This window comes from Pezoporus occidentalis, unplaced genomic scaffold, assembly GCF_034315485.1.
Source record: "Pezoporus occidentalis ecotype Australia unplaced genomic scaffold, CSIRO_AGI_Poc_V1 ctg79, whole genome shotgun sequence".
In the NCBI taxonomy this organism is placed as follows: Eukaryota; Metazoa; Chordata; class Aves; order Psittaciformes; family Psittacidae; genus Pezoporus; species Pezoporus occidentalis.
In genome coordinates, this window is record NW_026916147.1 from 2,305,816 (window position 1) to 2,319,442 (window position 13,627).

At 40.8% G+C, this 13,627-nt stretch overlaps 1 protein-coding gene across 4 annotated transcripts in view; it reads right to left on the minus strand.

The window, feature by feature from the left end:
* Positions 1–9,930, minus strand: part of ARHGAP10 (Rho GTPase activating protein 10) — a 153,317-nt gene extending 143,387 nt beyond the window's left edge. For all 4 annotated transcript variants that reach the window (XM_062602770.1, XM_062602769.1, XM_062602771.1 and 1 more), the window contains exon 1: positions 9,572–9,930. In XM_062602770.1, coding sequence (XP_062458754.1) covers positions 9,572–9,725 — 154 coding nt within the window. In that variant the 5' untranslated portion in view covers positions 9,726–9,930. The remainder of the gene's footprint in view (positions 1–9,571) is intronic.
* Between the last annotated feature and the right edge of the window lie 3,697 nt (positions 9,931–13,627).

Genomic DNA, 13,627 nt, shown 5'->3' on the forward strand with positions numbered 1-13,627 from the left:
AATACTATTTGCATCTCACACAGTAGCTTGAAGGACCTCTGTTCCTTAAATTTATTTTGTCCATCACAATTACTAGGCCAGGAGGGCATTTCCAGAGTTCAATTCTCTCAGAGGAGGTTACGCTACTTGAGCCCTACCTAAAGGTAATGGCCACCAGTCCTCAGGTGCTTGGGCTCTGCAATGCATGTGTCCTTCTAAGACAGAGAACACGCTTCAGTTGTTCAGAAACCATAGTATCGTGTCTTACAGGATATTCACATCTCCTTTGGTTTTGCTCAAGGCCCTCAACAAAGTTCATTTGAACAAAGGACCAAGTTCCTACACATGAGATTCAAGGCTGTAACACAGACATTTCCTTAGTTCATTATATTAACTACGCAAAAACTTGAGCTGAATATCTGGAGCTTAGCCCCATCCCTCCATAAAACATAGCAAAAGAGTGTAGTAAAGTGAAGCAGATGCCAACAATAAACTCTTATGTTTCACTAGCTAGTGTCCTACCCTACCCTAGCTAGGGCTACCCAAAGAGGGCAGCCCTTCCCCTCAGGTGCAACCTACAGAACTCCATTCAAAGAACAATAGTGATGTTGGTAGACACAGATGTGTTTTGTTAAACAAAAAACAACAAACTGCCCGTTGGAGAGATGAGTGTTTGCAGATTGTTTTTAGCATTAGATCCAGGTAGATTTATCTCTCTCAGAAAAGGTGCTGAATCTGCTGGGACAGAGGAACAGTTAGACAAAAGGCACAAAAGAAATTTGAAACTGTGTGTTTTGAAATGACTGAAATTATAAAGGAAAATGAGTCACAACAGATGTACAGTAATACTACCACCAAGCAAGTGTTTTAGAGCAGACTGGAAGAAAGTCAGCTTTGTTCCAGAAAAGCTTGCAGGCTGAAGAGTTGAACAAACAGCAGCTCTGGAGAAACAGTTACCTTGTAATTGAGCTTGACAATTGGACCAGGCCTTTTCAACAGAGAGAGTATACAACCTGATCTTTAAACAGGAAAAAAATTGACAATGTAAACTACACTGTTTTGTTTTCAGAGTTCTGATGTACTTCAGAGGCTGAAACACAGGACTCACTAATCCACATAAACTACAAAATCAGCCGCGTGACGGATTTCTAAGAACAGTGACCTGCTTCCAAAATGAGATTTTGGAAGGTTTTTCTTGTGTCTTCAGTGACCTGGCAGCATGCTCCCTACACCCGTGTATGAGACAGCTGGCTTTTCTTGAAGACGCATCTTCTAAGCAATCGTATTTTTGTTTAAATCAGCTACAGGTCTTCTTTATCAAATTTTTTTCCATCGTAAGTACATTCAAATGTTATTTATATTTTTCAAAGCATGTGGCTCTTTCTAATGACTGGGAAAATCACAGATTAAGACAAACAAGCAAATCCAAGGCATTCTCCTGCTTGGGAAGAGGCACCAAATTTTGAGACTTGACACATTACAACCTCATTCTTCTTCAGGCTGAAACACTGCAAGTGTGCAATGCAAACTTCAGACTCTTCACCATGAATTCATTCATCACTTCTAAGTCTACACACGTCAGCCTAATGGAGGAAACAGACAAATTTCAAAGCTCAAAAAAACTACTCACCAGCAACAAGGTGGCTGAGAGCCTACTGGACACACAGGCTACAACATCCTTCAAGGCCCAGGTCTGACACACACAGTCCAGCTCAGTTTCTACCCTGGGTACTCAATTTTCCTCGCCAAATTAAACAAAGCATTTTTTTTATTCCTCTTCAAGGACAAACAGTCCCAACCAGCCAGGTATATATACAAAAGCTGTAGAAAACTAAGGGCATCTGTAACAACCAGATCTATTAAGAGGCAAAGCCTTCTCTGTGACCTTACGAGCTGGTAACCTCCACCTGCCCAGTCCTCCCAACTAAACAGGCAACAACAGGATATTATTCAAAGGGCAGTAGTGAAACTGCAACCTCTGTAATAATCCTGTGACTTTCCATCTCTTTTTTTTTTCCCCCTCCCACTGCTCCTTTCTCACAGAGGACAACCCCAGCATGAATGATTTACAGAAACTTCTGATTTGGCCTTGGCCTGTGATGGCCACATTGCTTGTGAGGGCTGGGATGTTTCCTCTCTATTTTTATCCCGAAAGATGAACACAGAAGGGGAAAGAACAAGGGGAGGAAACAGAAACAGAGTAAAAGGCATTCACAAATAACCGGGTGGCTGTGAGAAGCTCCATCCCTAGATGCAGGTGGGTATGGAAAAATGGCACCCTGACATTGAGGTTGTCTGCCAAAAACTGCCAAAAAATACCTGTTCAGAAAAAGAATTTGAGGTTAGCATAAACCCAGCCACAGATTTCCCTTTCCAGTACCTTCTTTCCCAGTGAGATACCTAAGCATACATGTTGGATATCAGGCATACACCTATCACAGATGAATAACATAGGGCATTTTAAATTGAAGCCACTGCAACCGCCCTCTCTTCCATCAGTGTTACACCCACAAGGCACAAGCTCCACAGGAGCTGCCGGGATAGCACTCATGCGCCTACCTCAACTCATTGCAAAATCTGATGGCTTACTTTAAACCCGGAAAAGAAGATAGGTTTGACTTAGCAACAAGACAGATTTTGGGTGCTGATTAAAGCAGACAACTACAGTGGGTGGCAGCAACCACCAGCAGAGATGTTAAATTCTTTGAACAGCAGTTTCTTAAACTGTTCTGCTAATATGTGCCCAAGCTTGTTTGATGATATATTATTATACACTCAGTAGATATTCCAGAAGGCATTCAACTGCTCACAATAACTTAATCTGCCAACTTAATAGCATGAAGACTTTTAAAAGATAATCAAAACATTGAGCATCTTGTAACATCTCAAGCAGAACTGTCACAGAACAGCAAACATGGTCTGGAAACTCAGAAAAGGGGCATTTGACACATAAGAAAACCCCATCAGATATAAATAAGTCATAAAACTTATCTCAAAAGCCACAACCCACACTATCAAAACATGAAACATTTTAGACTGAATTGAGAAATGGTATTAAAAGCTCTGCTTGTTAAAATGTGCAGTATTTTTGCAATACAGAGCTGGCAAGCATAGGATAAGGTTAGGAACAGTGCACACCTGCAGTCTTAGCAGTAGGCCAATTCTTTATTTAATTTCAAGCAGCTGTTTGCATTTCACAGACTGTACAGCAAATCCATCCTTTTTTCCAGCTCCTTAAGATGGATTCAGACTCTGTAAAACTCAAGATTCACAAAATTCTAAAAGGGTTGTCATTAAAAAAAGAAAAATATCAGGAAAAACCTTTCCAACATGTTTTACCAGACAACTTCTCTAAAAATTACAAACCACTCCACTTACTTCTGCTGGTTTTCTCCTGAAGACTGACAATGACTACTAATCACTGATGTTCTCTTTAACAACCGCTTGCACAGTCTATCTAAAACTGAAATATGATGTATTCCCCCAAGTGATTAAAAGACAGAATCACTTCATTCAATAGCCTGTCACATCTCAGCACTCAGAAAACCCATGTAAATTCATGAAAATTCTTTTTTTCTGAAATCACATTTTTTAGCTCACTAGCACAATGTCCTACTTTTAATACAGAAAAAAATAACAGTGGAACATCTACAGGACAAAGAAGGTAACGGAGCTAGTCAATAATCCAAGCTGAAAAGACATGATTCAAGATGACAAACTGGCATCCTCCACAGAATGAGCTTGACACTTTTTATAGCTACTGACACAGTAATGAATGCTCTACTTTGGGTGGAGTCAAACACAATGTTCTGCCCAGTATTTCTTAAAAGAAAGCACTTTGCTGAGCCTTTTACAGAAGCAACTTCACCTACAAAAAGTTAAAAAAAAAAAAACAAAACAAAAAACTGTCAGTTAATTTCACCCTAGCCGTGGCAATTACCTCGAAGGGAAGGGAAAAGCAACATTATATTATTGTAAGCAGTTCTTCCTTCAGGGAAACCTGTATTAGATGGGCCCCAAAGTACTCATCTGCCTTAGTTTTCTAGTATTTCCATTTTTGAGCTAAATTCCAATAGAAAAGGGGTATTTATTAAAGTTATATACTGCTCAATAGCCTCTGGGACACAGGATCTAGAACTGCCCTAGCAGTAATTTTTATCTAAGTAGAGTCTATTTCAAATTTCAATTTCAGAGTATTTTTTTTTGCTTACTGTTATCACACCTAAAGCACGGCTTATAACAGAAATAAAGCTCATTTTTGAGGTACTAACTGAAAGCTAAAACAGCCTATTAAAACTCTACACGTGAAGATTTATTAATTTACAGCTCTCACTGTATTCAAGGTGAATTAAATAAAGATAGTGTCCTAACTATACACTGTTGATTTAGTAAAGTCTGCACACAAGTTAAACTAAGGCACTCTCACAGTGTGAGAGTTCCCTTCTCCTCCCGCCCTGCCACCAGCACCCCCCCGTCTTCTCAAGGATGACATTAGGTTTTATTCTGTCTTTGGTTTCTTTCTAAATCTAGTGAAAATCCATTTATTTCCTAGAAGTTATTAATAAGTCCTATATTAACTGTTTTACCTTGCTTCTCTGACATGTACTGGAGTGTCAGTAGAACATTTTTGTTGCAGCAATTCCCAAGACTTTAAGAGCTGGCACATGTTACATGTTCAGCTAAGTGGTTTCATAAGTGCAGATTATACTAAGGAAAGCTTAAAAAAATGGACAACTAGTGTTTAAGGGAAAAAAAAAGGGCACTGTGGCTCAAGTGATTTGAGTGGGTTTTATGCTGTGCTATTATGTGGATTACAACAGCCTTTACATTTACATAACATCCATACCATGTCAGGCAAAAAACCTATCTAGATCAGTACCTGAGAGATCAAACACTAACCACCACATGCTAAGAGAACTGGCCAAGAAAAAGAATAAGTGGCCAACTCAGACATCTGAGTCTTGTGTTTGGATTAGGTTCTTCAGTCAACTTCATTAAAAGAAAGAGTCAGCCTTATTCTGCTAGGTCAGAGATCAGATTTGGGAATGGCTTTATTCCTGTTGCTGACAAGATTTCCTGTCTGCTTAACTTCTTGATGGCAAACTTGTAAATGACCAGCGACTAGTAACACCTCCCCCTTCACAAATGCAGAATTACTCCCTGGAGTTGACCAGCATTCTTCAGTAACAATTATCCGTAACTCTGTATATTCCAGTAAATTCTTCCTACAGATAAAAGAAATATGGTTCTTGTTTTGCATTCTGCCTGGAAGAGTGCAAGGAATAACTCTTCTGTAAAAAAATATAAAACAAAAATAGCAATTAAAAATAGTCACCAGAAGCCGGAGCACGCTGCGCTGCCTGCAGAGACCAGCACTGAGTCTGTTTTCCTCCTCTGCTGCACCAATGCAATGGCCAAGAACTCACAGAACTGAGCTAACAACTCAAAACCTGGGAGCACAGGAGTTGTTATCCTGCTCTCAGCTGAAATAGACACAGCAACACAATGAGGGACAGGCCTTCTCCCATTAAAGCTACTCAATGGGGCTGCTGGGTAGCAAGTTTCTAAGGGTGCAATTAGAGGAAGGTGACTACTCTGCATTCTAGCACAAGTGGTAAGAGCATTTGAATACTGTGGTGCCCACGTGGCAGTAGATGGTGCTGACTTAATGAAAGGCTATATGATGCATTTTAGACAAAAGGCCCATATGGGGCATCCTCTCCTACCAGACTTTGGCTAGGCTTTCCTTAGATGTGCACTGCATACAGATCACCCCTTGAAAGCTTCTTAAAATTCTTCTCTTTCAATGGCTTCTACATCTTCTATCATCATCAACCCGTTACAAAGTCACTATGTCCAATCCAAATATAATCCTGCTCTGATCTGAGCCTAAATCCAAAAATGGGGAGGGGAGCTCTGCTTTCAGGCACATGGAATAGCTATGAGCATGCACTCAAGTATACTTCGCAAACCCGCCATGTGATGCCCAGGATCAAAACCAGCACTGATTCTTCCTACTCCACCCTGAGGTCTCATAGGAAGTGGCAGTTCCTGCTATACCTTTATACGCAAGTCTTGCTTCCAAATAAATATCCTCAAAAGCCTCAAACAAATCTCACATTCATATCAAGAGACCAAGCTTTGGTCCAACATAGGGAAAAGAATTTGAAAGCAAATAGGCAGTGTTTATCCACTGTATTCTTTAGTTTTCAACAATTTACATCTCAGAAATTTTTTTTAAGAGCTCAGAACTAAACCCCTCAAGTTCCTTTCACATTTCACAATAAGGATTCACTAAGCAGGCACCTTTAAATCCAGTTTCTCTCAACAGAAGAACAGCTAACTCTATCCAGAAGTTATTTATAAACTATCTTGATCTTCGCTTGCTTAACTGAACTGGAATCCCCTGAGAAATATTGTATTTCTATTTTAAAAGGTGTATGTGTATTCTGCTTGTGTTTACTCATCACTAACAGTGGAAAAAATTGTCTTTCTGTACTCCTTTTAAACATATTTAACCGTCATAAGAAAAGAGATACCTATTGTTTACTCATTCTTCCAGTATTTAGCTTGAGCTAGACAACTCAGTGATTCAAACCCTTACACAGGAAACAGACAGCTTTGAGCCAGTCTTGTTTATCTTTCTATCAGATTCTTGAAACAACTGAAACGTAAAAGTGTAAAGATACATTTGAAGTATTTTAATTTAAAATGCAGAAGATACTTCTTTTTCCCTTTCAAAAGTAAAAAAAAAAAAGGGGGGGGGAGGGGGCAAAAAAAAAAAAAAAGTACTATAAATCCTGTACTAACAAAAAAAAGAACTCTTTGGAGTTTCAGGTGGAAAACACAATCCCATACAACTGAGGAGACAAATGGGAAAGAGCCAACAAGAGGATCCACATCATGTTACTGGTTTGTCCTGCAAGGCACTGACAACTCATATGATTAGAGCGATTGGCAGCAGACTCTGCTTCCAGCTCTCAAAATGTAACCTCCTGCAGGCAGCAGCAAAGTAATTTACAAGGCTGCCTGTCAAGCTAGAAGTGGGATCTACTCAATCACATCAGTTATTCCCACCTAAAGAATTCTCAGGACATTTGTTGTAAGCTGCTGCTTTACAAGCGAAATAAGGAAAGCGCCAAGGGAGGGAAAAGCACATTCTCTACTGCAGTCACTTCATTTACCACATATTTAAGAACAACAGGGCACCTACTACATTCTGTATTTTATAGCCCATTCAGAAAAGCTTATGATGCTCACAAATCAATTCAAACAGATGTAAATTTTGTAATTTACCTGGTTCTAGTAACAGAGAAATACTTCAGTTATTATTAAGATAACATTTTTTTTTCAAAAGACTAAAACAATTTTCAAAAAAATGGCAATCAACTGTTACCTAAGAGGCAGTTACCTATTTTATTACATTCTTTATTACATTCACTAGATTTTGCCAAGCCTGTCTTTGTGCAGAAGATGCAGCTTTGACAGAGGTGTGTAGGTAGCTCTGCATGTAGACCACTTCTTTAGCTTGTTTTTTGGAACAAATATGAACCCATTTGTCCTCCTGGGAGTGAATGAATCAGGCTCCTCAAAGAATTTAGATACTGGTGTTTTCAGAAGAAAACACAAGAAGGACCAATATCCTGACCACTGGGTGTTTAATGGGTTTTAACACCTCCCTATGTTTCCTCTGGTTCAATTTGTCTTTTAATGTCTGGCAGTGCTTCACAAGTGGCACGGGAAGACCACTCAGCTTCAAATCTGTTATCTAGGGCACTCTAAAGGTGAAAGACAACTGCAGATGCCTGGAATGTGTAAGGAAGGATCTTACCCTGTTTCCACTTCTCAAACAAATATGCTGAAGCATAGATGTTTGTTAGAATAAGGTACAGCACCTAAACTCAAGAATAAAATTTCTTACTGTCCCCTCAGAAAGGAAGGAATTGTTTAGACCTGAACACTGGGCAGGATCTCAGATAGCTTCTCTAAGTATTTCTCATGGGCTAGCCCCAAATATTTCATCAAGAACTCTTAGGCCAGGTGGCTGTGCTTGGCATGCTGACTCCCTTGGCTCCCACCGCACACGGCTAAGCATGTCGAGCACTGCACACGGAGTCAACGTCATCAGCACAGGATCACACTGTGAATAGGAGGCTCAAACAAATGAGGGTTTCCCTCTCGATCATCAGTTCCACAGTTTCAAATTAAGTTCTGCATATGTAACTGCATATGAGAAACCAAGGGTTTGGACCAGTGGCCAAAATCCTGTCTAGATGCTCGAGGAACAGACGTGAAGAAGCAGAATGATTTTCCTCTACCATTCTTATCCAAGTTTAGGGACACTTTTTACTTTGCACTCCAAGTTAAGATCATTTATACTGACACTTCCTATCACAGATTACAAATAATCCTTAAGGAATGCGATTTGCAGTAATTGAGTATTACCTGTCCAAAGAATAGGAGTTACAAACAAGTCAAATGTGATATGGCATCTTCTACATTTTTTTATTTTTTTTACCCTGACACATCTGAAACAAATCCAGGAAAGAATGCTTCTTTATCTGCACAAAATGAGTTCTCTCAGTTTTTAATACCCTCATCACCTCACCACCCTCACAGGCAGCTACACCACTCAAACCTCTGGCCTAATCCCTCTGAGTTTACTTTCAGGAAAACATCTTGAAAGCATGGTTCCTTGCCTTCAGAAGTTTTCTACGATACCAAAGATGAAATACGCTTTTGAGAACACAGTGCCAGAGAGCTGCACTAGTGTTTTATCTGAGTGATTGGTATAGTTAATCACCTTACTAGTTATTTAGGGGACTACACTACTAGATTTTTAGTTAAATGGAAGAAATTATATTATCAAAGTACTACATTAAGAACATGTGTTAACACAGCCGTTCAAGGAAAATAATGATTTCCACATAAATCACAGCATACCTAACCACATATATACACCACAGCATACACTCAACAATTAACACGAAAATTAAAAAAACATAAATAATTAAAATTAAATAATTAAATAATTAAATTAAAAACACCATCACATTTTAAGAGGCCAAAGAGACAGAACCAGTAACCAGTTCTGTCACAGAACTGCAAGTCTGGTTAATTCCTGAACATACTTGAAATTTTGACAAAGGGGTATTTTTCAGCAGCCTCTTCACAGACCACAAATGCCCATACACGTACATCGCCATGTTCAGATATGCAATTCACAGAAGCTCCGCTTGCAAAGCGCCAGTATAACGTGAAACCGAGTCTTCTCTGCGAATTTAACATTACCTTACTTTGGACTCGGCGCCGCCAAGCACATAAGCCAGGCCCTCCCAAGAGACCGGGCAGACGCAACAGGCTCTACAAGGAGTTACCCCGGGCTGCAGCCGGCACTACCGCCGCTATATCCCTTGTCTTCTCGCCACAGCGAAGGGCTGGACAGGACCCACATCCCCAGGGCGGCTGCTGGGGAACCCAAGGGAAAGACTGCAGACACCCGCTGCAACACTCACCGCAACAAAAGCGAGCGCCGCCGGGCCCCGACCCGCCCCGCAGCACCCAGCGTCTTCCCCCCACAACCTCGACTCACTTTTGGTGGCGGCGATCAGATTTTTCCCATCCTTGAGCAACTCCTTGATGAATTTATTGGTCTTCTCCAGCTCGGCCTCATGGGCTCTAACCCGCTCCCTAAACCAGGGGCTGTCCAGGTAGCAGTCGCTGAACTCCAGCGGTTGCAGCCCCATGGCTGCGCCGCGCCGGGGCTCTCCTCCTTGCGAACCTCTCCCAGCAGCGACCTCCTCAGCAGCCAAGACACAGACTTCCCCGCCGCGGTGAAACGCCTGCCGCGGCCACAAAGAGAGCAGCGGCGGCGGCGACTCCCCCCGCGCAGGGATGGGCACGGGCGAAGGCGAAGCGAGCTGCACCGCCCTCTCGCCTGTAAAGGGCGGAGCAGCGCAGCAGGGGAACACACAGCTCCCAGCAGCTCCACCGGCACCCGCCCGCCCCGAGGTGGCTGCACAAGGCTATACGGCGGGGGCCTAGTCCCTAGGAGAGCTGCTATGAGAGCTGCCACTCAGCCGCTGCCGGCGTCCCCGTGTGGGAGATGCGGGCAGGTGCTTTCCCACGAGTCGCCGGGTTCCCCTCGGCGAGGTTCAGCTTGTTCGGGGTTGAGCGGCTTGGCAGAGCCTGGGCAGGCGCAGTGCCATATGGTTGGATGGAAAAGCCGCAGCGGCTTGTAGCAGCAGGCCGCGGGTTGTCTGTCCCTGTTTGGCAGGGTGGGGAGGCCGCCGGGTTTGAGATGCCGCGGGTGGATGAGTCACCCCACGGAAACAGTGTAGGAAGGGGTAGACCCCGCCTGCAGCGGAGGGGAGTGCTGAGCAGCTTCATTCAGAGTCAGCCGTGGCGGTCTGTTGGCAGGGAAGGTGGCATTGCTCACTTCTGCTGTAGCGCCTGGCTGTGAAGTACTAAGTAGGTACAAACTTGCCTCTGTATCTTCATTTAAAAAGCTAACACAAACGGTTCTCATGAACAAGTGCTGCTGCAGAGCAAGACCTTCAGAATCACAGAACGGTTTGGGCAAGAAGACCTTCCACTAGACCAGGTTGTTTAAAGAGAAGACTCTTGCTGAATTGTTCTGGTTAAGAACAGTGGGAAACTCAGAAGGCATATATATATATGAGATATATATATATGTATATCATTTAGCTATAATTTTGCGGGTTTAATAGTAGTGCAATTCTCAGTGATTTGGTGGATAGCGATAGACTTTTCTAGATTATTTGGGCTGTATATTTCAGTAATTAATATATGTCTAGATGTTTCCTTCAGGATTCACTTTAAACTATTTCATTTTCTGTATTTTGGCAAGTTTAATGTTAGTTCCTGCTCCTTTTGAATCAAAAAACTGTGTATTAATTTAAATGTATTATTGTTATGCTCAAAGTTAAGCCTAGTATGCACTGGCCAGAGAAACAAAATACAGCTCTCTTTTCAAAAGCTACTTTTGTCTTTTAAAAAGCAGTACCTAAAATTTTTAGAAATTGCTTGACACAAAGATAACTAGATGTGTTACTATCAACTGCCCTCTGTATGACCCCAGGTGCTGACCTGCAGAAGTCATGTTTGAAAATAGGTAGGCATTTTGGGAATCTCACTTAAAATTACTCCTGTTTGTAGAATCAGTGTATTGGGTAGGATTCAATTTTGCCAACATCTAGGGTTTTTTTAATAACTATCCACTAGAGAGTCTGCTTCAGAAACCAGACCAAGTGTTACCCACCTGGCTGCGGTCACTGAGCTCAAGTAAGAACAGGATTTCATGATCAAAGGCAAAGGTAGTGCTTTCATTGTTCATGTGGATGAGGAAAATAAGGAAGCACAATTGTGTAAAGAAAAGGGCAGGCAGAGTGCAGCTGACCTGACATGGATGCCTGTAAGTAATTATTGTTCCTGAAAGTAGTCTTAAATGTGAGCGTGGCCTCTCACCAGCCGCTGCTTACAGGTGCAGATGACTTGTCTGAAATCATGGCAGGCCAGGAGGTGCTGTTGAGAGCAGACCCAGATTGTGCAGGCTTACTGGTAGATCATGTTATCTGCTGTGGTACTTATTTTCTGATATTATTTAACTGAGAAGTTACTATGCTACTCAAAACTCCATTCAAAAAGAATTTTTTAAAACCCGCCTTAAGTAGCAAACAGTCCTTGTCTCTGTTTGGATTACTTACTTAGCATTGCAAGAGTAAGTATGGCTTTCATTAATAGTTTGTTTGCTTTGTCCTGTAGTTGTCTTCAGGATTCAGATTAGAATAATATTTTTCATGCTTGTTTATAGTTACTGCAATTTCCCTATCATAGTTACACTGAAGTAAAGTAATCGGGTTGCATGCATTGTGTGGAGTGGCTTACATTCAAATTTAAAAATAAATAAAATAAAAATTGAATGTTTAGCTTTGCCCTGAGTTTTTAAAATGGGAAAAAAACACCAGGTCTAAAATTTAGATTTGTCCTACCATGACAGGCCCATTAAGGAAATTGGCACACCTACTTCTATCATGTTAAATGAAAATGTATTCCATTCTAGCTGCAGCTAAAAGGAGCTATGATAGTCTAACAAATACACATGTACACATAACACTTTTCCTAGAATAAAAAGAGTTAACTTGTATTTAAATAATAAAGCAAGGAAGCGAATTACTATTATGTTGTTATTCTACACTGTTTATCCAGTACTGGTATTCAGAAAACATAGTGGTTTCCTACCACCAAAATTATGAACTATATCTTTTCCTAAACCTGACCCTGAAATAAATCATGATTTAAAAAAAATAAAAAATAAAAAATTAAGACCTGGGGAGAAATAACTACCCATTAATTTAAATGGGCAAAAATTATGAGCAATAAAAGGAGTTGTACTTTCTTCGCTAATTAAGGCCAGAGGTGTTTTTTTATATCAGCAGTTCAGAAAATTATCTTTTCTGCCTTTTCTTGCTCAAGGTCATCAGATTGTACAGCCTCCTTGTAGCCTCTTTTGTAGACTATGGCAAAGGTTGACTGTGTGAAGCTCTGGCAACAGTCTGTGCATGTATCATCTATTTATTTTTGCTTTTCCCTCAACATTCATTGCAGGCATGGTTTCAGAAAATGTGAAATGACTCTTCATGTCATTTTATACAATAGGCATGCACCAGCATAGCACGTGTTTTGCCTCTTTACGTTCTTGTCTGGTCACCTCAACATCCTGATTTTCAGAAAATATTATTCTGATCCATGGTTGATTGTATGTTGTAGAAAGATGGGTTAGAAATTAGTAAATTTAGTTTTATTGACATTTTTTTACAGAGCATTGATACCGGCTCCCACCATTTGTAGCAAGCAGCTGTGTTGAGTTGCTGGCAACATCATTAGCAACAGCATCTATCCCAAGGTATTGTAGTTTCTTCTCTTGTCTAAGCACTTTTACCTCCGTGAGGATAAAAGCCCTGTCATAGGTTTGTAGAAGGTTTATTGAGTTTGCTTCTAACTCCCATCTTGTGTGTGACTTGGCTTGCTTGATGTTAGGGTCTTATGTTCATGTGAGGTACTGCTAAGCTGCATGTTCTTCCTGCTCTCCCACATCAAGGGTGCAAATAGAAACAGACTAATCTCTGACCACCTATGATTGAGACCAACATTATTTATTTATTCTACTGTAAATCAATTTGACAATCATGTAGATTATCAGGTAAAATAGTCATTCCTTTTTGGTGCTCCTTTACTTCAAAGTTTTACCCAACAAATTACTATGGTATGCAGCTGTATGCTTTTTCAGTGTGACAAAATTTAGATTCTGTGACTGTTTTTTTGGGGTTTGTTTGGTTTTTGGTGTTTTTTTTTTTTTCATGTGAAGCATTCCATTGAAAAGGTGTATGAGATTAACAAATACTCTTGCAAATTCCAAGGGTTTTGAACTCACTTTTTAGCAATCTTCTCCCACAAATGGGTCAAATTAGCACACAGTACTACTTCATTTATGGTTGAAAATAGACACTATAAAGCATTTATGCTATCCATCTGGCATTTCTTTTAACCAAAAAAAAATACAGTTGAACAAGTTTGCAGAATCATGGTATTGGAAATAGTGGCTCATTACAGTGTTTGATACACTCCA